Source organism: Tenrec ecaudatus, chromosome 13, assembly GCF_050624435.1.
Source record: "Tenrec ecaudatus isolate mTenEca1 chromosome 13, mTenEca1.hap1, whole genome shotgun sequence".
NCBI lineage: Eukaryota > Metazoa > Chordata > Mammalia > Afrosoricida > Tenrecidae > Tenrec > Tenrec ecaudatus.
The window spans coordinates 30,379,313-30,402,612 of NC_134542.1; the positions used below are offsets into that span (position 1 = coordinate 30,379,313).

The 23,300-nt window shown below is 43.9% G+C and overlaps 2 protein-coding genes across 6 annotated transcripts in view; both read right to left on the minus strand.

Moving 5' to 3' along the window:
• The window catches only part of PTH2R (parathyroid hormone 2 receptor), a 137,208-nt gene extending 135,047 nt beyond the window's left edge, over positions 1-2,161 (minus strand). Inside the window, exon 1 of one of the 3 annotated variants that reach the window (XM_075529629.1) lies at positions 2,042-2,161. The gene's annotated coding sequence lies outside the window, so the exon portion shown is untranslated. Of the gene's footprint in view, positions 1-87; positions 508-2,041 lie in introns of those variants that run through there. The other 2 variants (XM_075529628.1, XM_075529630.1) reach the window with 2 other exon arrangements.
• A 608-nt stretch (positions 2,162-2,769) lies between these two features.
• Positions 2,770-23,300, minus strand: part of PIKFYVE (phosphoinositide kinase, FYVE-type zinc finger containing) — a 91,884-nt gene continuing 71,353 nt past the window's right edge. For all 3 annotated transcript variants that reach the window (XM_075530436.1, XM_075530438.1, XM_075530435.1), the window contains 12 exons: positions 21,289-21,409; positions 20,496-20,591; positions 18,556-18,639; positions 17,828-17,925; positions 15,042-15,206; positions 13,941-14,000; positions 13,147-13,323; positions 11,272-11,375; positions 10,606-10,734; positions 7,877-8,138; positions 7,120-7,194; positions 2,770-5,920 (listed from right to left, as the gene is read on the minus strand). In XM_075530436.1, the coding sequence (XP_075386551.1) occupies positions 5,805-5,920; positions 7,120-7,194; positions 7,877-8,138; positions 10,606-10,734; positions 11,272-11,375; positions 13,147-13,323; positions 13,941-14,000; positions 15,042-15,206; positions 17,828-17,925; positions 18,556-18,639; positions 20,496-20,591; positions 21,289-21,409 (1,487 nt within the window). In that variant the 3' untranslated portion in view covers positions 2,770-5,804. The remainder of the gene's footprint in view (positions 5,921-7,119; positions 7,195-7,876; positions 8,139-10,605; positions 10,735-11,271; positions 11,376-13,146; positions 13,324-13,940; positions 14,001-15,041; positions 15,207-17,827; positions 17,926-18,555; positions 18,640-20,495; positions 20,592-21,288; positions 21,410-23,300) is intronic.

A 23,300-nucleotide genomic window follows, 5' to 3' on the forward strand; every position in this document is an offset into this window, starting at 1 on the left:
GGTCTTATTTTCAGGGGATATCTTATTTTCCCATGAAGAAGAATACAGTACATTTATTGTTGAATAACAAAAAAGCAAATTTATTACCTGTATACGGTACGGTAGTAGTTGTGGATCTTCTTAAAGACAGTTAACTTCACTGAAGGGAATTATTCAGCCAGTGCTGTGATGCTTTGAAGTCTTTGGGGCTATGTCAAACGGTGGTGCCATTGCAAGGGCAAAGTCTTGAATCGAAGCCCTATTCACAACCAAAGCCTTTGCAATGTCAACAACCCATTACAGATCAGGTCTTCTAGCTCAGAAAATAATGGTTGCTGAACTGATCCACACTTGTGCTGTTTAACATTTCCCTTGTCCACTTGTTCAATTAGGTTAACATACTCTGCTCGCCATTTTCGGATCAATCGGATAATCAACATCTTCCCTTTGCAGAAAGCAGTAAGATTTGGGCCCTTACAGTCTTCCACGATTCCTTTCTTGTCCTCCATGGAGTAGCTTTTTCTTTTTCGCTCATTTCTAGGGGTTAAAAAAAAAATGACACTGGGGTATCAGGGTGGGGGAGGGGGATCACTTAAAATGACACAGGAGGCTCAAAGGGGGGAAATCAAAATGACACAGGAGAATCGGGGGGGGTACCATTTTGTAACCCCTTCTGATCCTCCTGTGTTATTTTAAGTGATACCCCAGTACCATTTTAAGTGATCCCCCTCCCCCCACCCGTGCCAGTGGACACCTTCACCAGACATCCCCCCCACCCCTTTATCAGATATTTCTCCCTTACCTCAGTCACCCGTGTGTCCACACAATGTGCCTGACGCCTGCCCTGCGTGACTGTCTAATTGTGAGTCAGCCAAACTCCATCAGGGCAGTGAGCAGCGGCCAACAGTGAGCTGGACGGTGGTGCCCACTGCTATGGTCCAGAGTACAGTTTACGGTAGCTTCAGGGGGGCTTATTATCAGGGAGGTCTTATTATCAGGGAGGTCTTATTTTCAGGGGGATGCCTTTTATTTCAGCAAGAGGCAAAACTCTAAGTAGGTCTTATTTTCAGGGTATGTCTTACTTTCAGGGAAACACGGTATGCGTGCGTATACAGAGGTTCTTAACCCCCTTCCTCACCTTGTCCTACAACACCGGTAATGCATCCAAAAGGAAACTGCCAGAAAGGGGATGCCATTACTAAGGGGTCACACCACGGAACCGACCGGACGAAAAGCCAAACCCTCAGAGATCCTCCATCCAGTTCACGTCTCCCAAATAGGAGCAACTGTGAGGCAGTCTAGCATGGGCGCTGGGGCGACCATAACGCATGCCCAGAGGGCCGAGCTACGGAAACAAAGGAGTGGCACACTGCATGTGCCGAGGTTCAGATTTCCCGCCAGGTACTTGTGGGTTGACACTGCACCTGGATTGGCCCACCTGATTCCATTCAGCCAATGGGGTCGACCAGGGCTCGTTCACCAGTCCAGCCCGCAGACAATTGGAAAGGCAGAAGCCAGGCGTCCACCGAGTGACTCTTGAGCAGCTTCCAGGCAGACTGCGTGTTCGTGAGGAGCCCTGTGGGTGTCCGTGTAAACCTGGGACTGCTTCTAGCGCTCATAAAACTCACTTGGATCACAAACCAGGCTTCGGTGAGGTGTACCTCTCCTCTGAGAGAACAAAACCGGGAATCCCCTTCCAGTTACTGCCCGCAGGGTTTCCTCCCTCCCAGCAACCAGGGAAGAGCGCCGGGCCTGGTGCCGACCCAGTCGAAATTCCCCTTTGCAGCCAAGTTTTTCGAAAGCTTTTGTCTTCCTCTAAATTTCAATAAACTATTCACAAAAAAGCTTCCCGAGGGTTTGGGTAAGGCTGACCACAAAAGCCTAGGGATTTTTTTTTTTTAACTTAAGGAAAAGGCTCGTCTTCTGGGCTGTTAGCCTGGAGGAGTTCGTAAAGAAGTCTTCTCCGAGCCCGGCGAGCCCGGCAGACTGGGGTCTGCTCCGTCGCCGCCCCGCCTACCTCCGCGTGCGCCTCCCACGCTGAGCCCCGGGGCCGCCCGCTCACCTTCGCCCTCCTCAGCTCAGGTACCGATAGGTGGGCCACCCCGTCGCCGCCCACAGCCGCCAGTGACCACACAAGCCGAGTCTGCAACCCCAGAAAGGAACCTCCATCCGCGCGGGAGAGACTGATTGCTAAAGGCCCGCCCCCGGATGAATGCAGCCAATCACAGCGAGGAGAAAACCAGCGCTTTGGAAACCGCCCAATCAGGGACGAGAATGCACAGACCCGACTCGAAGCCCAAACAGCCATAGCAGTGACTGGCGGAAGGACCTTAAGCCTCACTTCCAGAGTGGAGAAGGGCAGAAGAAATCAGTTCTCTAGCCGCGTCACTTTCCTGTTGGGAAGCCACGCCCAGAGCTGGAGGAGCCACGTGAGGACAAGCGGCCGGTGCTGAACTCTGCCACCACTGAAACCACAAGACTTCTCACCCATGGACCTGTCACCTTTCTAAATTCTGCATCATTGCATGCACTGCATGAGCCTGAAGAGACATTTATTGACTAGTATGCGACTAATTAATATCGAACTTGATCTGGGCTGCAATGTTTTCTCAATACACAATGACTCTTAGATGTAAAACTCTTTCATATGAGTCTCTGGATTTGTTTCCCTAGTCAACAGGGGCAAACAATGAATAGAAAGACCTGGTATCACTTCCAGGCTCCAGGTTAGGCCGATGTAACTCCATCTCAAACAGACTGGAGGCCAAGTGGAGTGAGTTACATTCTCAGTTTATTGTAAGTTATTTTTATTTACAGTACGTGTCTCCAAAAGGTCAAATCAGTTATCTCTTAAATAACATCTCAATCATATAAAACACAGCTGGAACCAAAATTCAGAAATATATACAATATAATACACTTAGTGCTTTTAATATTGGTAATTGAATTTCTCGAAAGAGGCTATTATGATTTACAACATCATTTCTCTAGTTAAAATTAAACTTGTCAAAAGACACAGTGTACATTTTTTACAAAACAAAAGCAGCATTAAAAACTGCTCGATTGTAATTTTTATTTTTCTATAATACAACGCACCCTTGTTACAAAAGCAAACCCCCAAAAAAGGCATTGCACTAGATGATTTGAATACTGCGTAAATGAGTATGTTAACACTTGAGGACTAGTGAATGGCCTGGTCTGCTTCACAATTACACTCCTTCACAATAGTTTCTACTCCGACAGCTAAGCAGACTTTCTACATGAAGAGAGCACCTTCTTTGGCAGCTTTATAAAGCCCACTACGAAGGGGTAGAATGCCAAGGGGAAGCTGCAGCCACAAAACAAATGCCACCCTACCACTTCCAAGACCAGCCACCAGCCAGTGCCCGAAATCCACCTGCAGCAAGCGAGAAGACGGCGTTTTGTAGGACATTTTGAGAATCTATGAATTTAAAGTCTTTAATAGACTGAAAAGGGATTGCAACTGCTTCATTCTATTTTTCTCAGGCTTACACAGAAAAAAGTCCTTAATTTTTAATAAATTTCAGATGGCATCAAAAAACTTCTTATAAATAATATGGTTTTTTACACAAAACATGTTCATGAGGCTTCTCTATCCTATTACCAATTATTTTCAGGGCTCCAGTTTTATTCTAGGGAAAAAAGTATAAAGATTCTTTCTCTCATCAGTGCCTTTCCAACATCAATGTTCTCCAGACCTGAAAGGGGCTGAAGAGAAGAAAGTCCCCGCCCGCTTAGTGCAGCCGTGTAAGGAGCGGATTATGTGAAACGGTTTTCTGTGAGGGCGGTACACACAGAACAGGAATGGATGGAGCACAATTCCACCATTCACAACAAACACTAACTCTCCTAAGGGCCCTTCACTGATATGGCCCAGGCATTTGTGGTTTTTTTTTTTCAAGACAGTTGCCCTTGCAAGGCAGTAACTACTGCTTCAAGATCACACTGGAATTGTTTTCTTAACCACAAAGATTAACTTATGAGGTAGCAGTACTTTTTTAACAACAGAAAAAATTTTAAATCATGGTCAAGGTAAATAAAGCCAGTGTACATATATTACCAGGAACTGTCACCAGGAAGTATTTCAGCGATATACACGGTAATGAACTAAAACAAAGAAACTGTCCAGTTATGGGTGGTAGAAGACACCTTGCACTTGACCTGTTTGTGAGCAGAACCACAAGGGATGGGTGAGATAAGAACTCCATTAACCTGGCCCTATGCACACAATAAACAGAGGGCAGTGATTATGTACATTCAAAAGCAGGTAGAAAGGCCATTATCCCTGGACAGGTAAAAGTAAGGGTTCCACCTCTTGCACCTTGGTACCGCACCATTGGGAGTCCTTAACACAAAACTGAAATCACCAGTGTGTTAGGTGTCCTCAAGGGGCATACATGTTTTTTAAAAAGAATAAATCAAATTAGTCATAAATCTCCATTCAACTTGTTCCCATTCAAAACAAGCCAGATTTCTAATAAGCAACAAACACCAAACTGATATGTTCATTTTTAGAAGCAAGTTTTCTAAAAGCTTCTTTTGTTTTTTATAGCCCATCTAATTGAAATATATCCAGGTTTTTATCTTCTGTGAAAACTATTAGTGCAGAAATGTGCTATGCAGAAAAGCATGAAAAGAAAGGGATGCTTAAAACTATAAATTCCCAAAAGGCTCTTATTACAGGGAGAAGGCCAGAGGAAGTGTTTCCTCAGAGATAGTTCAGTCCATCTCATTGCTTTTAAAGCCTAAAGTGCTGACCCTTAGCAGTAAGTTCCTATCCGAATAACTATCCCCGAAGACTTCTCAGGAAATTAGAAATCAGTGATGTCCACAATGGAAACCTGTATAGATGTGTAAATGCCACTTACATGACTGGTTATATTGAAGAACACACTTTACACAAAGCAAGTAAAACCTCCTTGCTCACCTCGCTTCTTAGATTGGAACAAATTTCTTTAAGATTAAAAAAAGTATTAATAATTTTCTCTTTGGGGATCTGCTACTTGCCATCTCATTTACTAATTTGCTACCCTCAAATGAGAAAGAAGAAAACCTAAAATATGAGCATGTTAGTGAGTGTTGTTGCCATACTAACTTCATAAAAACTGTAAGCAACTCTGCAAAAATAACAAGGTTTAACCTTCATGGCTGCATTCTCCTGTCACCACAGCACAGAGAAGTAAAGACAGACATTTAAAAACACCGAACATACTCAAAACAAACCAAGTTAGAAAGAAACAACAGGATTCTCAAATTAGACAAAGCACTCAGTAAAACAACAGATTGTGGTCTGGCAACCTGTTTTAACTGGCCATAAATGGAATCCTTAGAAGTTTTTTTAAAGGCTTCAGCAATTCAAACGAGTAACATAAGATAATTATAGAGGACACACAGAACAAACTCACCAGCTCTGCAAAGCTCCCCAATACAAGGAAGTCTCCAGCACGATGCCAGGAGTTCGCCTAGAAAACTCTGCTTTCTGCCTGACACCTAAGGCTTCACACTGTGACGTCCTCACTCACCATGACTTTAACCAAGTTCTGGCGCCCTCTGAAACTCGCCGCTGTACGCGAGCTCAAGTGAGAAGTTCCGGCAACCAGCTAACTCATAGGGAGCAAAACCCCAAGTATAAATCCACTCAGCTCTGGCCCTTCGGTTACGGACAGCCTGAACCGCCGCGGAGCGGAGAGGCCTTTGCATACAGTGGTGAGTGTGCGGAAGAAACAAAACATGTAGCTTATTTTTGGTCCTTTGCTTTAGGCCCCTGTCTTGTGTAGTCCATTTCAAAATGGGAGCTTGCAGCTTTAGCAGTTCAGACCCAGGCCTGTCCAGTGGTCTGGCACCATCAGGAAGTACTTGTCCATTGCTTCACAAAATCTAGTCCTGTATAGTTCTGGGGAGACAACAGTTGGCATTTTGCCTAAGAAAGGAGAGAGAAAAGAAAGCGTGATGTAACTGATGAGGCAGATGCCTGTAACTTGCCTGTGCCCCTCCACGCAAACCACCAGAAAGACCCACATGCCCCGCAGCGTAAGTGAGCAGGCCAGTGTCCACTGTACTCCTGACTGGAGACAGGATGCTATCCGGGAGCAGCGTCCATGGAAAAAAAAATTATTTTAAAAGACAGATCCTGCTTAGAGCTGGTAGTGCTTCGAGAACTTAGAGGACTAAGTTTTAAAATATTTAAGACAAAGAACCATTATTCAAAGAATAAATAAGTAAATAGAACTATTATCCAGAACCTCTGGTTTTCTTCTTGCATTTTTTAAAACTTTATCTTTTCAGGACTTTTGGCGTTTTAATAAATAGTGAACCCTATGAGTGCAGAGTGGAGACTCAAAGCCCATTAGTAGGCAATTGGACACCCCTTACTGAAGGGTTACGGGGAGGCCAGGGTGCAGGGTAGCAATGATGAAACACATAACTTCCCTCGAGTTCTTAAATGCTTCCTCCCTCCCACTATCATGATCCCAATTCTACCTTACAAATCTGGCTAGACCAGAGGATGTACACTGGTACAGATAGCAACTGGAAACACAGGGAATCCAGGACAGATAAGCCCTTCAGGACCAGTGGTGAGAGTGCCTGGAGGGTGGATGGAATGTGGGGTGGAAAGTGGGAACCGATTACAAGAATCTACATATAACCTCCTCCCTGGGGGATGGACAACAGAGAAGGGGGAGAGGGGAGACATTAGACAGTGTAAGATATGAGAAAATAATCATTTATGAATGATGAAGGGGTCATGAGGGAGGGGGAAAGGGGAGGGAGGGGGGAAAATGAGTAGCCAATATTAAGGGCTCAAGTAGAAGACAAATGTTTTGAGGATGATGATGGCAACACATGTACAAATGTGCTTTACACAATTGATGTATGTATGGATTATGATAAGAGTTGTATAAGCCCCCAATAAAATGATTTTTAAAAAGTGAACCCTAATACTTCCTTGGCCTACTTAATTCCCCTCTTTTTGGGGGGGGGCTCATTTTGAAGATGGTAATAGAAAATAACCACTGATTTTCAGAAATTAAAAATAAAAATAGCACCCATCTAAAAAAATTAACTGATTTTAAAAGTTCTAATAGTTTAAAGAGTGAACAAAATGAACAGGCTGCTCACCTTGCCCTCCTAAAATGCCTGTTGATTTCACAACCATCTCAAGCTTTTTGTCCCATGTAAATGTCCGAATATAATCTGTTGGGGGAGAAATATTAGCAGTAAAAATTCTTATTAAAAGTAAGTAAGTGATAATAGTTACAATTACTATCACCACCATCAACCCTCCCCCAAAATAAACCCACTCCCACTGACTTAATTGCTACACACAGCAACCTTATCTCGGGTTTCTGAGGCTGCAAACCTTTCTGGGAGCAGAAACCTCATTCTTCTCCCTCAGATTAATGGGGGAGTTTGACAGATGTATTAACAGTTCAACTATAACTACTATACCTCTATAATTGTTAACTTTTATAGCATATTGACAGTGAGCCAGGTGCTATTCTAATGGTTATTGGGTTTTTTTTGCATTTTATCTATTTTTTTAAACCCATAATGCATTGAATTTTCACAACACATTACAGGGCCTCGTTTGTTTTGAGAGCCCTGGTGGTATGAGATGGACTGCTAACGAGGAGGTTGGCAGTTTGAAACTACCAGCCGCACCACAGGAGAAACGAGGCCATGAAGATTGTCTTTGACGTTCCCGAGGGCAGTTCTGTCCTGCCTTTTAATACGGTCACTCTACGCTGGCATCAACTCGATGGCAGTGAGTTTGAGGGAGTGTTTTACTTCAAGAACATGTGTTAACAAGCCATTGCTAGACCAATGCAGTATCCTCAGTAGGGGAGGCCTGCTCCCTTTCACCCCGTGAACTTACCTATAATTCCCACCACCAGCTCGTTGCTGGCATCGTCTCGACCAACCAGCAAAGAGTAGTCTATGATCAGGTGGCTAGAAAGGAAATGGGAGTCGCTATGGATGGAGGCTCTCAGCACGGCTTTGGAGTGAGAACGGATATACAGTGGGTTGTCTCGAACCATCTTTAAAAGGTTTTCATCCAGCAGGACGACGTCACAGCTCTCTTTCCCAGTGTCCGTTTTCACGTTTCGATTCCTAAGGGAACCCTTCAAATCAAACACCTAGGAGGAAGAAAGTGCTCTGTAATTTATGCGTCGCTGCTACAATTCAGGAAAAATGGAACCAAACCAAGGCAGGGAGGTTTCCTATAGTTACTGCCTTTTTAACAAGCTCACTGACTTTATTTTTTTAATTTGTCATTTGTTGGAAACTGGGAACCAGGAGAGAGTGAATGCAGACAAGTTCTTTATTCTCATGTTTAAGAAGCTGGAAGGCCAGGTTTCTGGGTGGAGAGAGGCTTTCACACTGGTGAGCTAGAGATGAATCCCAGTCACATTCTCCTAAGTAAAAGTTGTTTCCCACAATGTCCGTTGTAATAAGGCCATTTTTACGGCGTTGCGTGTAAGCAATTGGTTGCTTACTGTGCTCTTGAAGGCTATCTGCTTGAAGAATGTTTGCCAAGGCGAGCGATCAGAGCCTAGACTGTCCCACCCTACGTATGGCCCGCGAGCTAAGGGGCGCTTAAGGTCAAGCCAGCTCAGAGAAGCCATCTTAACTCTAGAATCGCCCATCCTTTTACTTAAGTACCTTCCTGTCACATGCATGCCCCTAGTACCTCCCCTTCCTACTGTGTGTCTACCCCACCTCTTCCCCTCCTGTTACATGTCTGCCTCTAACAGCCCCTTCCTGATACTTATGTGCTTACTGTGGGATATAAACAGACTTGTCCCCAGCTTTGTCTCCCCGAAATAGATGCCTAACTAAGAGGCTGTTTGCCAGCACAAGGTGGGAGGTCAGATGCTTAGATATTGTCTCTGAAGGCATTCAGCCATCAGACTACAGTCTGGTCCATGGTGGGTGGGACTCACACCCTGCTGATAAGGATAGTAACTGTTTCCACAGAGAGCTTAGTTAGGTCAAACCTGCTCGGTGACATACAAAGTTAGGCTGCCACCCTGAATCTAGGATCTGCCCATCTTGTCACATGTGTACCCCCAACCCTCCCCTTCTAGGTACACCCCTAGATCGTCCCACTCCCTTTACTGTATTACCTGTAGTACAACCCCTTCCTGTGACATATGTCTTTACCTGTAATATGGGGCTTGCATGCCCCTAAAAAATATGTAAGCCTTGCTTAGTAATAAAACGGCTCTCTCCTTCCGGCAGTTCCCACCTTCCACATCCTCGCATGGACCACCAAGCGGGGCTGAGGTGAACATGCTATCCTGACATGTGTCTGACTCCTTTATTTCACTCTCTTATTCTCTGACTTTACTATCATCGTCACTTATTATTGCTGTACAGTTGCGCCTGTGATGATTTCTTAGGGGCTGGCTCCCCTGACACCATGGCTTGCATGCCTGAGATTATATAAACTTATGAGAAAATACACTCCTGCATTCTGGAAGAGGTGAGCCCTTGCATGCCTTGTCTATTCCTTTAATTACACAATCGCCCCTTGGACCCATTTGGTTGTGGGAGGCTGCCCCTGCCCCACCCTAGTCATTAAATTCAAGGGGCTTCAACATGTTTGTGAAAAAAGTTGATTAACATTTAACTCCATTTTTCCATGAACTTTTTGAAGCCTTCTTGTACAAGTTAAAATACATAGTGATTATAACTCATGAAATTAATATCTAAATACTCATTTATTGAAAACATTTCTAAAATACACTGGCTAATTTTATCAAAATTAAGAATCATTTACAGGTAACTTCAAGAATATAACCAGATTTTGTTTGTTTTGTGTTTTAAATAGTGGCAAATAACCAGAGGACACTTCAAAAGTTGTTCTCAATTACTTCACATCAAAGCAGAAGCAACAGCCCACCTCTAGGATAGTAGGGAAAACAACAGACTCAAAGGCCACGGGCCCTTTCCTGCACGGTCCAGACCAGCGGGTCTCCGGCTCGTCCCTGGCTCAAGGTAAGGGACAGAGCTGGCGCCAGAGCATGAATCAGCTCCAGCAGGAAGCACACTTCAGTTCAGGTGACGTTTTTCTAAAGGCCAGATGTTCTCAATAAAGGTAGCAAAGGGGGGGGGCGGGGGAGAATCCCTCCAGATTCCTTATCCCTTAAACCTAAATAGTGGTTTGAGTGGCTTTTAAAAAAGGAGGGGATATAAAAGTGAAATGGACCTGGAGTCTTCAATGACAAACATTTTAATCTCAAACAAACAAACAAAACTTTAAATAAAAGTGGCAGTGCACTGAATTACAATCGACGCCAAACTCCGTATCCGAACACACGGGACAGGGTTGAGACCAACACTCTGAAGAGCTTTGTGCTAGAGCTCGGGGCCAACCCGAGTGCTAGGACCAGCTGTGAGACTTTGGTTCTTTCTGGGAGATTGGATTTCTTGAAATTTGAAGATTAGAATAGTCCTCTTTAATGTTTCCACAAAGGTCAAAGTTAGACTTGGCCTGGCGACCGGAGTTAAATATTTACTCTGAAATACAGCATTCAGATCCCTTACATGCAGAGATTAGAAGTGCACGGGTCCCCTACGTAGAGGCTCCAACAGCCTTACCTGCGCCATCTTCCTCCCGTAGAAAAGATTTTCCATGACAAGGAGATCTAACTTCTTCTCAGTGTTATTCTGAGAGTTCTTATAACCAATTCTGTAAACGCCAAGGATTTTGGCCAAAGCGGTGGGCCTCTAATCAAGAAGAGATCAAAGCACACACTTACTAAACAGGGTTATTGGTAACAATATGATCCAGGTGACAGTGATATTTCTTGATACAGCTGTCAGACACAATCTCTCCTCACCCCTTCTCAAGAGTGAGCACAGCACAGGGTCAACAAAAAATGTTAGTTCTTTAACATTTTCCCAGGGGTTAATCCTTCACAAACCCTCAAATTCCCGTTTCCCTAGGACATAATTTAACCAATCACATGCAATAAACCCTAACTAAAAATAGTCCCGTGGCTGGCTCCTTCCTATCTTACAGGGTTTCACTACACCACCAAAAGGGGGCAAGCCTGCGCGGCTGGTTTCTCTTTCTGCCTCAGGGGTCCAACCCCTCATTTCTGGGCACACATGTCAAATGCTTGTCTCAGCACACCGACACACTCCTCAGCGTGCAGCAGGTTCCATCCATTTACCTCGAGGAAGACCGTGCCATTACCCTCACCCTGGGGGTGGGAAAAGGGCCCAGTGGTCACTGGTCCTGTACCACACTGGTATGCCTACCTTTTGCTGAACAGCATTTGTAATATAAGTGAAGTAGTGTGGAGCAAAATCCAGGAAAGACTGGACTTCCAGACGAGGCATTTGCTTCAAAATGAATCTGTCATCTGAAAGAGAGGACATTTTGTACATTAATTTAATCCGAGATGTTCCGATGTCACACCATGTTTGATCAGAGCACAATTCTGAAATAGTTGTACTTGAGTCTTCAAGTAGTCCCGATGCCACGTTTTCCATGTGCCAGCTTCTTGGATTATTCGTCCAGCATCCCGACTGAGTGAGAATGGTGACGAGATAGCAGCTGATGCTCCTCTTTTCTGAGCTTGAACCAGGCAGTATTGCCTTGTTGTGTTCGTACAACTGCCCGTCAGTTTAGATACCGCTTCCTCATGAGCTCATTTAAATGTTCTGGAACTCCCATTCCAGAATGTTGTCCATAATTTGTTACGATCTACACGGCCAAATGCCTTTGCTTAGCCCAATAAAAACAATGACAATGATACAGGTAAACATCTTTCTAGTTTACTATGCCTTCAGGGACGATGCATCTCTTCTCAGCAGTGATATCCCTCCCACGTCTGTTCTATATTCTCTTCTCAATTCACCTTGAATTTCTGGCAGTTCGCCGTCAATGTATAATACCACCTATAAATTCCTATCAGGATGATAATCTAAGGTTTAAAGTCACTAATTAAAATTCTACAAACTCCTCTGTTAATTGCCTGATCGGATAAAAGTTTTTATTTGGTAAAATCCACCCTGTGGCACTTTTTCAAACCACTCCCATTTCAGTAGTTCAACAGAACAGAATGTGTAGTAGAAATGGTCAGACAACAAAGCCCACATGGAAGAAACGTACCAGCCTGTGTGATCACGAGGTGCCAATGGGATCAGGTATCAGGCATCAAAGAACAAAAAATCATATCATTGTGAATGATGGGGAATGTGGAGTAGGGACCCAAAACCCATCTGTAGGTAACTAGACATACCCTTACAGAGGGGTCGCGGGGAGGAAACGAGCCAGTCAGGGTGCAGTGTAGCAACAACGAAACATACAGCTCTCCTCCAGTTCTTTAACGTTTCCTCTTCCCCTTATCATGATTCCAATTCTATCTTACAAATCTGACTAGATGCACACTGGTACAGATAGGAAATGGAAACACAGGGAATCCAGGACAGATGAACCCCTCAGGACCAGTGGTGAGAGTGGCAATACCAGGAGGGTGGAGTAGAAAGGGGAACCGGTTAAAAGGATCTCCTCCATGGGGGACGGACAACAGAAAAGTGGGAGAAGGGAGACGTCTGACAGTGTAAAACATGATAAAGTAATAATAATTTATAAATTATCGGGGGTTCGTAAGGGAGGGGGAGAGGGAGGGAGGGGGAAAATGAGCTGATATCAAGGGCTCAAGTAGAAAGAAAATGTTTTGAGAATGATGATGGCAACAAATGTACAAATGTGCTTGACAAAATGGATGGATGTATGGATTCTGATAAAAGTTGTATGAGCCTCCAATAAAATGATTTTAAAAAATGGTCATAATCTTTTGTAAACCTTGGAAATTAAGGACCAGGACCTCCTATTTCCACATTAAACATTTTTATTTTCCTCTTCTCTCTTCAGCAAAGAAGGACTCTTTTGAGTTTTCTGGTAGGTTTTCTCTTACCGTTTGTATTTGGAACTAGATATAGTAAGGTCTTGATTGATGTCTTCTCTCATTACAGACTCATACATGTGTATTCTTTTAATTATGCTACTGCATCCTCTCAAGCAAAAACCACCACAAAAATGGACAAACCACTTCACTTCGCACGATTCACGGATTAGCTGAGGGAAAATGGATTTTGCTTTGTTCGGAAATGACTCGGAAGGCTCACCTTCGGTGGCATAGAAAGCAGCGCCTGACTTGCCCCCGCGGGCCTGCCACGGGGACGAGTGGGAGAGGGAGCGGATGAAGTCCTCCTCGCTGCTGCCCAGGGTCACTTCCCGCATCCTGTGGAACTCGCCCGCATAGTACAGCCGGCAGTAAAACTTGGCGTTAGCATCGGAAAATTCTACAAACAGCAGTAGAAAATTAATTTTAAACACTTTTATGAATCAGCAATACCTTTTCTTTCTTCCCTCCCCTAATGGTTTTCTCCATAATAGCATTTTTCATGTAAATCACTTTTCACGTTCTGTTAACATGATCTGAAGGGACATTCTGAGAGCCTCTCATGAGCACCCTGCCATATTTTATGTACATTTTCCTGCAAAAATAACACTGCTCTAACTTTAGACTGGCCGCTACATTTTAATCTTTAAAAGGTAATTCCAAAATGTCTTAGTCTACTGTACATGATATGACTCTGGATGATGGTATATCTTTTTTTAAAGCAGCATACCCATAATTCGAGATGCCTTTTAGAGGTTTTAGGACTTCAGGATACTTAAGAAATATCTTAAAATCATAAGTTAAAATTTTTTAAAGTATACATGAAATAATCATTTAAAATAAATTCGTATCTAAATTAAGCCATTTATAAGCTAAATCATAATTAAGTTAATCTCACATCAGTACACAAATGAAAGACAAGAGAGGTTATTTAGTACGAAGCTAGAAGCCTCAAATAATAGGATGTGCTCCGTTATAAGCTGTCCCCAAACCCTTAATTCAGGATTTCACACTTACGAAGCTCCACATGAGGGTTTGTGAGTTGTTTCTTCTGTGTATCTCCTCCATCTGCCTCATCTACAAGGTTAAATATCATTAGGAAAGGCCAAGCTTAAATAGTTAACCATTCATTTTTCTTTGTTCCCCCTCTGGTATAATACCAAAAATATGAATAAATCAACAGTAAAGATACCCAGGTCAAACCACTATCAACAAACATTAGCTAGATAATTTCAGTGGGTAAACTATTATGTCAGACCCCTTTGTTTCATTATTGTAGATTTACAATATATTCTAATATCTCAAAGAACAGGTCATCCCGTAAGGTTCATATTTCTAAAAAAACTGGGTTTTTTTTCCCCTTGGGAAGTATGAGGGAGCTTCAAAAAACTTTTAAAACCAATAAAATTGAAAGATAATGAAATTTTTCTATGACCTTTTTTAACACCCCCTTGTACCAGTGCCATCCCGGAGTCAAATAAATTGCAAGCACCTATAACATTGTACCAGTCTATACAGCACTACATAGATCTCCTACCAATGAAAATTTATTATATAATGGCCTAATTTTCAAACCACTAATTCATGCTCTAAACCAGAAGTCACCAAACTATTTCTATAAGAGCCAGATAATAAATACATTTACTGACAAAACTACTCAACTTGATAATACAAAAACAATCAGACAATAAGGGGAATGAATAGGCATGCCTATATTCCAATAAAGTGTTATTTAAAAAGCAGGTCAGTACAGTTTGCCAATTCCTCTATATAAGCTCATACCCCCAAAGAAAGAGTATGAACATACTATCCTCAACCTTCCCGGCCTGGAAGACAAAGACGTCTGAGGGAGTAGTTATGTGCTAACCTCGGTACGTTTAAGAAAGTCTGAAGACCTAATTTTTTGCCACTTCTCAGTGAAGGACTCCTGATTCTGTCTCAGTCAGCGATATCAATGATCTCTGAGTAAAGACTGAACCCACCAAGCCCCACGGTTTTCCTATTCTACCACATGGGACGAGGAAAGAGAAGGGAGGCCCTGGTTTGGGCAGGAAGTAGGCCCTCGGGAGTATGTAAATAAAAGAAGTAAACCAGCGTATGTGGTTCCATGGAACACACCTGGAGGCTCGGTGCCTGGGTTCTCCGTGCCCTCCTTGCCCATCTGCCCCACCTGGTAGTAAGCACTGTCTGCTCCACGCAAGGTCTCTCTCTTCTGCGAAGAGAGGTCTGGGCTCTTCCCTGCCGTTCCTCGGAAGAAGGACAGCACTCCAGAAGCCTTTTTAGCTGGGAACAAGAGGAAGCAGATTAATTGTAGGTATAGGTCACTGCAAGTAGAAAAGTAAAAAGTGTCCATCGAGTCAATGCTGACTCTTAGCAAGCCCTGTGGGCAGGTTTCCAAGACTCACGTTCTCCCGTGGAGCCGACCATAAATGATGAACAATGATACCATTTGCATAGGTCATTGCACGTGTTACACTCTTGATCAACTGTACGATCTTTACACATCCTTAGGATCTACATAGTGTATTTCAAAATATCTTCCAAAGGCAGGTGGAATATACTAGAGTGCTTCAAAGAGTTTGTGGAGAAATTCCATTAACTTTTGATTCTATTTTTATGCGAACTTTTGAAGCCCCTACTATTAAGCATCAGGATTAAGTGAGAGCTGATTTTCAGCCAAGATGGCAGCTTAGTCAGACACACCACATCCTCCCTCTACAGCAGTAGTTCTCAGCCTTCCTCATGTTGTGGTGACCCAAAACCATGAAATTATTTTCGTTGCTACTTCATAACTGTAATTTTGCTACTGTTATGAATCGGGTGACCCTTGTGAAAGGGTCTTTGACCCCCCAAGGGGTCACGACCCACAGGTTGAGAACCACTGCACTATAGTGTAGGATCCCAATCTTATTTGGCCCACCATCCTTTTCAGAAGAAAAACTACTCGGTGCCCCTTGGCAATTACAAGATGTGCTCTAGCCCAAAGTGGAGGTGTCTGCTTTTGCCCCCGCCCTCGCCCCCCTCCCCTGCCTCATTCCAGTACCCCCTGGAGGCCGTGGAGCCCGCTTTGGGAAACGCTGCCCTAAAGCACAAACAGGAAGTTCAGAGAGCCAGAGCATCAAATGAAAGGATAAGATGTGCCACAGAAGCACATGAGCTCCCCTCCCCCAGACCTCCACCCCGGCCAGAGACACGCGGCATGAATTCCCAACACAGGAACTGTGTAGACATATTCAGCATAAAATAAGGTCCCAGCAGCCCAGGCACCCTCGGCAGGTGACCCCAGGACCACACTTCCCTTCCTCCCAGCCTTCTGATGATGAAAGACACCAATCTCCATCCCTCCAGCCCAGACCACGGTACCAGACCCCCTTTCTCTCCAACCCAAGCACCATGCCTCTTCTTACACAGTGACCCTACCAAGTGGCAGTGGGGTGCTTCTGCAGAGTTCCAGCCTCTCCGATGGCCCTGCACCCGCCATTTCAACTGAGTTGAAGACCACCCCCAGGTATGACACTAGGAACTCACCCTACCTCTCCTGCCCAGCAACCCTGCAAGTCAACCCTCCTTGCTGAGCAAGAGACAGTGGCAGCCTGCCCACCTGCCGCTCCCTCCCTCCTGCCTCCCCCACTACTTGACCACCGCGCTGTCTAACAAGGGCAGCGGATACACAACACTGCCAGCCCACCACGCACGACCCTCAATCCCCACCCTCAGGGCGGGAGGTGGCCATTGCCCCACCACTAACAGCCACATCCGCCACTGTCCCACCCACTCAGCAAGTGCCTCTGCCTAGTCCCTCACCACTGGACTCACGACAGACCACAGCCCACCCAGCCTGACCTCAGCCACCCCACATGACGGACACAGCCAGCTGGGGAGACGCTGCTCCTACTTTCTCAAGCTCCAGGGGACTCAGTTCTGGCCTACGAGCCTGACTAGGAAGCCTCTGCTTGCCTGATACAAAGAACAGTTACAGCCAACACGCCAACACCGCTCTTCTTCCTGCCTCAAGTTCAGAAATTAAATGGGCATTTGCTGACATGAGACAAAATAGGAGGATCACAGATCAACTTCCCCTACGCGGTCACAAGACGCTGAGCAGCTGATCCAAGGCCAGCCACAGCCGACTTCCAAATGTTGCAATTAAAAACAAAAAACTCCTCTGCCATTAGTCCAAGCCCTTACAGCCAGCTGAGTGTTCTGTTTTTGTTAGCTAAATACATCATGTTTCAGAGGCCCAAGTCCTACTCCAGTTCCACTGCATGATCTTGAGCCTCAGCTACCTTTATCTGAAAAGCGCTGCTCTTGTGGTTACTGTGAGGTTGAAGGAGACACGGATGAGAAGTGCTCGCAGTGCAAAAACGCTGTAAAGAATGCAGCAGTGAACTACTGATGTATTTCTTAGGTTATGCCCTTCAACCAAAAAACCCCTGGTGTTGTAATGGGTTACACAGTGGGCTGCAAACACAAGGTCAGTAGTTTGAAACCACCAGCTGCTCCATGAGCAAAAGAGGAGGCTTTCTCCTCCTGGAAAGAGTCACAGCCTCAGAAACCCACAGGGGCAGCCCTGCCCTGTCCTGCAGGGTGGCTGTGCGTGGGACTGGACTGGATGGCAGTGAGTTTACACCCATGAAGCTGAAAACTCAAGGGAGGCAGATGGGTTTTGTTTGTTTTGTGGGGGGGAGCAGGGGTTACAGAACAAAGGGGTTCTAGGAGCTTCATTTCATTAATTACTTGAACTGAAATTTCAAGGTAAGACTCAGAGAAGAAAAGCAAAAACGTCTATAAAAGAAATTTTTACAGCAATGTATTTCAAAGACCAGAATTAGTGATGACATTTCTACTGGACTGTGTTTTCTTCTTCACACCATAATTACCAATAAAACTCTTTGTGAGCTTACTTGGTTGTGGTTCTGCTTCTGCAGTTCGGTTCGCCTGTCCCCCACTGCTGTCTGGTAATCTAGCAGGGCTGCTGCTCTTCGGTCTGCTGTCTAAAGCACTAAGGTGAGACACAGAGGGAAAGGATAGGCTGTATTATCCCGATTCCTGCACTCATCTACTCGGCCCCCGACTCGTCCACACTTTGGAAACGTGAGCCAGTTTATATAAACACAGAATAGAGCAGGAAAGACAAGGTCCAGAAATGTCTACTGAGCTTCAGAAAATTAAACTATGATAGTATACTTAAAACATGGACAAATACATAATCACAGGCTTTTTCACAATCGTTACTTCAAGTCCACTGCCCTCTCTGAGCACATACAGGTCATACAATTAGCGAAAAAGAGCAATTTCCTATTTCTCGTGCTCAGGCCAGGATGAAATATTAACTCAGAGAGGCCTGTGGCCAGTCAACAAGGCTGCAGACCTATGTGAACAAGAACCGTCATCACAGGCCTGTGACCACTGCAAATGCCTACCATACCACACGTGCTAGAGAACTGCTGGGCTGAGTTTGATTTGTATCGGGGTGTGGTTTTATTTGTTGGTTGTGTAACAATTCAGCTCTTTAATTATCTGTGCCACTATCTGAATCCTCCACATTTCATGCTATAATACAATCAGAGTATCAGTACTTAGACTATCATGGCAGAATGGAAGGAAAGCGATCTATTGCATCACCAGTCACCTGTTTGTTGGAAGCCCTTCGTCCACACTGTTCCGCAAAGTCGCTTTGGACAATTCCTCTAAGGCGTTTCGATATTCTTTACAACTTAGGGTAGAAACAGATGGAAAACTGTTCAACATACTTTCGTTCAAAATGAACCGTATGCTTTCAAATAACCTTAAACTATATAAACACAACCATTATTACCCAGAACTGTCCCTGATTAAACAAATACATTAGGTGAACTAAGAAAAGTGAGCCTGTCTAAGCTTCATGAAGAAGGTTAATGTCTTCACACAAAATAATACAACAAACAACCCACTCCCACCCCACCAGCATCATCATCCTGAGCAATGATCCCAAAGGTTACTAACGTAACCCTCCGATCAAGTCCCTGCAAAGGCTGACCCGGGGAGTTGCAAGAATGGAACTCTGGGGTGGAAGCCAACAGTAGGGAAAAACTGGAGGGTGTTTTCATACAGTTACCCTCCAAAGAAGAAAAACAGGAATGTGGGATTGGCCCGAAAGTCCCTTTGGCTCTTGACTAGCGGGAGCCTGTCATTCCGTTGTAAGAGAACAGAGGCTTTCCAGGGGTGTGTGTGATCTTTCCAAGACGCTGATAAAGGTAACCTCAGTGGAAGAACGACTTTCTAACAGCATAAAAGATATTTCTGATGAGGTGACTTTCCTGCCTTTCTTATCTATCAATGTCGGACGACTCATCAGTAAGGTGAGAAATAAAGACTATCTTCTTTATACCAAAAGGTGAAAATACACAATCTGTCATACAGAAAAATAAAGAATGCAGCTTATACAGAAAAATAGCTCTCATTATCTACACAGCAAACTCTAAATTACTTAAAAACAAACCCTACGGCCGCACCGATTCTGACTCACAGCGACCCTGTAGGTCGGGGAGAGCTGCTCCTTAGGGGGCTGAGACAAACTCTCACGGCGGAAGCAGCTTCATTTTGCTCCAGCAGAGGGGCTGGCAGGTTCACACCATGAGCCTCCTGGTTAGCAGCCCGATGCTTAGCCCACTGTGCCACCAGGGCTCCTTCCACAAAGGCAGAGGCATATAAGCCTGTCTATTTGCCCTGTACACCCTTTCCTAAGTGTGGACACTGTGAGACACGTGTTGAATACATGGACCTTTGCAACCATTACCCTAATGAGAACAATTATAATTTTTAATTTTTTCCCATGGAAAATGAGACTTTCTACTCCCTCTGAGAGAGACAGTCTTCAAAGCCCACAGGGACAGTTCTACCTTGTGCTCCGGGTCACCATGAGTGGGAATGGACTCAGTGGCAAAGAGTTTGGTTTGGGTCCAATGGAAAAAGAATTCTTTTTTAAAATTAATCATCTCAGATTCTACTTAACCTAATTATTTTAGAAATAATATATAAATAAAATGTGTGTGTTTAAAATATGGTGCTTCTTTAAGGCACGTGATCATGGTGAGCATAACTTAAAAAGGTGAGATGCCTAGGGACGAAGGAATAGAAGCAGCATTATTCTACTTAGAAAAAATTTACCTTTGGGGGAAGACAAGGATATGAAAAGTACAAAACAAAATCCAAATGACATAAGAGGCCATATTGAATTAGTAAGTATCGGTAATTGGAAGAAACCTGTTAAGCAAGTAGACACAGTGAATTGTACAGTACATTGCATATTGCATATTACAACACAGAGACTGTTTAGAGAATTCAAGGGTTACAATAAATAACTTGCCTAATCAATTTATTAGAAGCTATAGACATCCTGCAACTCATTTTTTCAGAGGAATAAAGAGTTTTCAGACACAAAGAGACCAGGCTCTCATGCTCAAAGAATACATATTTTGTTTAGGTTTAATCTTTTTTCTCTACCTATGTGAAAGACCCCAAAATAAGATGATTACATGTACATAAACAATGTACACGCACCCAGAGGGGCAAGAGTCCCACGAACAATACCTGAGAGCAAAAGCAATGATGGAGCTAGGTTCCTTCTCACATACAGCAATGGGCACCCGTTCATGTTCATACATCAAGTAGTGCTTATCTGGATCGCTGTGCAAACATTTTAAATGCATAAATAAATAAGAGCAGGAGCAGAGAATCACCTACAGGATAAACCATCAGCACATGACAAGTAAACTTCAAGACAAGTTTCAGTTAACTGAACAATGTCCACTAGGAATTAAGTAGCCAAAACACTGCAGAGAGAACTTGAGCCAGGTGTTAACAAAACACTGCTGGGGGACAGCATGGTGGCATTCACAGTATAGGGGGCAGGGAAACAAGTGATCCTACAAACAAATATAATCATTATTTGTAACAGGAGGGAGCCATAAACACCTATAACAAACAGACTGCATTTGGATTGGGCAAGAGAGGATGTAGGAAGGGGTTAAGAAAGACAGCGAAACATATGGAAAAACCATAAGTTATTCCTCCAGCTTATTCACACTGTCAGAAAAAAGTCCACACTTATTTCCAGAACCAGTAATCTCAAGTATTAAGCACCATTCATTAATGCGTTCTTCCTAGATTTACATACTTACATATAATAGGGCTTGCGTGCTCCAAAAGTTATACCCTATCAAAGCACAACTCCTCCTTCACTATAAGATGTAATTTGGCCTGAGAAATGCATACAGACTAAAAAACGTATTTAAATATGTAGAGAGTAAGCTCACTGAGAGAGAGGTTTAGAATTAAGGGAAATCATAGCCACCCAAGAGCCACTGGCTGTTACAATACTCACAAAGGAAATGGAATGGGATTGTAGCTACTTCCTGGAAGCAAATTAGCAAAGATGGCTTTCATGGTTGACTTCTCCTTCACCTGGCTGTCTGTGGATCCCAGCAAATGCCCGTCAAACACATCTGCAATGAAAAGTACTCTCACAGGCTACTGTTGACAAGAATGAAGAAATAGGATCAACTTACTTTTTTTCTTTTGAGAATTCACTTAGACGCACATCAGATCTTCCAACTACGGTTTAAAATTTCTTATCTGAGAACTGTGACTCGTGGGATCAAAGGGAACTACAGTGATGCCTAAGGAGCAGTGACATCAAGGGCCCATTTCAACAGCTCTAAGTTGGAGTCTTGCAAATGAGGGTGTCTCACTCCATAGCCAGAGAGTCATCAGTGTCTGTGCTGCCTGAACATGGCTACGGCTGGGCAAACTGCCACTTCAACTCAGCCACGTGCATTGTGGCTGTTATACCAGAGTCCAGTTGCAATGTTGAAGGTCTTACAGGGTTACACCAGCATTCAGAAGTTGCTTCTTCTTTCTTTTTTTTTTTAATCGTTTTATTAGGGGCTTATACATACTCTTATCACAATCCATACATACATCAATTGTGTAAAGCACATTTGTACATTCATTGTCCTCATCATTCTCAAAACATTTGCTCTCCACTTAAGCCCCTGGTATCAGCTTCTAATTTTTCCCCTCCTTCCCTGCTCCCCCCTCCCTTATAAGCCCTTGATAATCTATAAATTATTATTTTGTCATATCTTGCACTGTCTAACGTCTCCCTTCACTCACTATTCTGTTGTCCATCCACCAGGGAGGAAGTTATAAGTAGATCCTTGTAATCAGTTCCTCTTTTCCATCCCACTCTGCCTCCATGCTCCCGGTATCGCCATTCTCACCACTGGTCCTGAAGAGATCATCTGCTCTGGAGTCCCTGTACTTCCAGTTCTGTACCAGTGTACATCCTCTGGTATAGCCAGATTTGCAAGGTAGAACTGAGACCATGATAGTGGGAGGGAGGAAGCATTTAGGAACTAGAGGAAAGTTGTATGTTTCATCGTTGCTACATCCCACCCTGACTGACTCGTCTCCTCCCGAGACCCTTTTCTGTAAGGGGGCTTTTGGTCTCCACTCCACACTCCCTCTCTCATTCACAATGATATGATTCTTTGTTCTGATGATGCCTGATACTTGATCCCTTTGACACCTCGTGATTGCACAGGCTGGTGTGCTTCTTCCCTGTGGGCTTTGTTGCTTCTGAGCTAGATGGTCACTTGTTTACCTTCCAGTCTTTAAGACCCCAGGCACTATATCTTTTGATAGCTGGACACCATAAGCTTTCATCACCACATTTTGCTTATGCACCCATTTGTCTTCAGCAATTGTGTCATGGAGGTGAGCACACAATGATATGATTTTTTGTTCTTTGATGCCTGATAAGTGATCCCTTCGGTGCCTCATGATCATACAGGCTGGTGTGCATCTTCCATGAGGGCTTTGTTGCTTCTGAGCTAGATGGCTGCTTGTTTACCTTCAAGTCTTTAAGACCCCAAACGCTGTTTCTTTTGGAAGCGGGGCACCATCAGCTTTCTTCACCGTTTGTTTATTCACTCGCTTTGTCTTCAGTGATTGTGTCGGGAATGTGAGCATCATAGAATGCCAATTTAATAGAAGTATTCTTGCATTGAGGGAGTACTTAAATGGAGGCCCAATGTCCTTCTGCTACCTTAATACTAAACCTATAAATATATGCACATAGATCTATTTCCCCATCCTCATAAATATATTTTACATATGTACATGCCTTCATTTAGACCTCTATAAATGCCCTTTCCTCTATTACCTTTGACTTTCCTCTTGTTCCACTATCATGCTCAGTCTTCATTAGGGTTTCAGTAATTCCTCTTGGTTACATTACCCTTGATCAAGCCCTACTAGGCCTCCTACACCCTCCTCACCACCGATTTGGATCACTTGTTGTTCCCTTGTCCCTGGGTTTGTTAACACCACTAC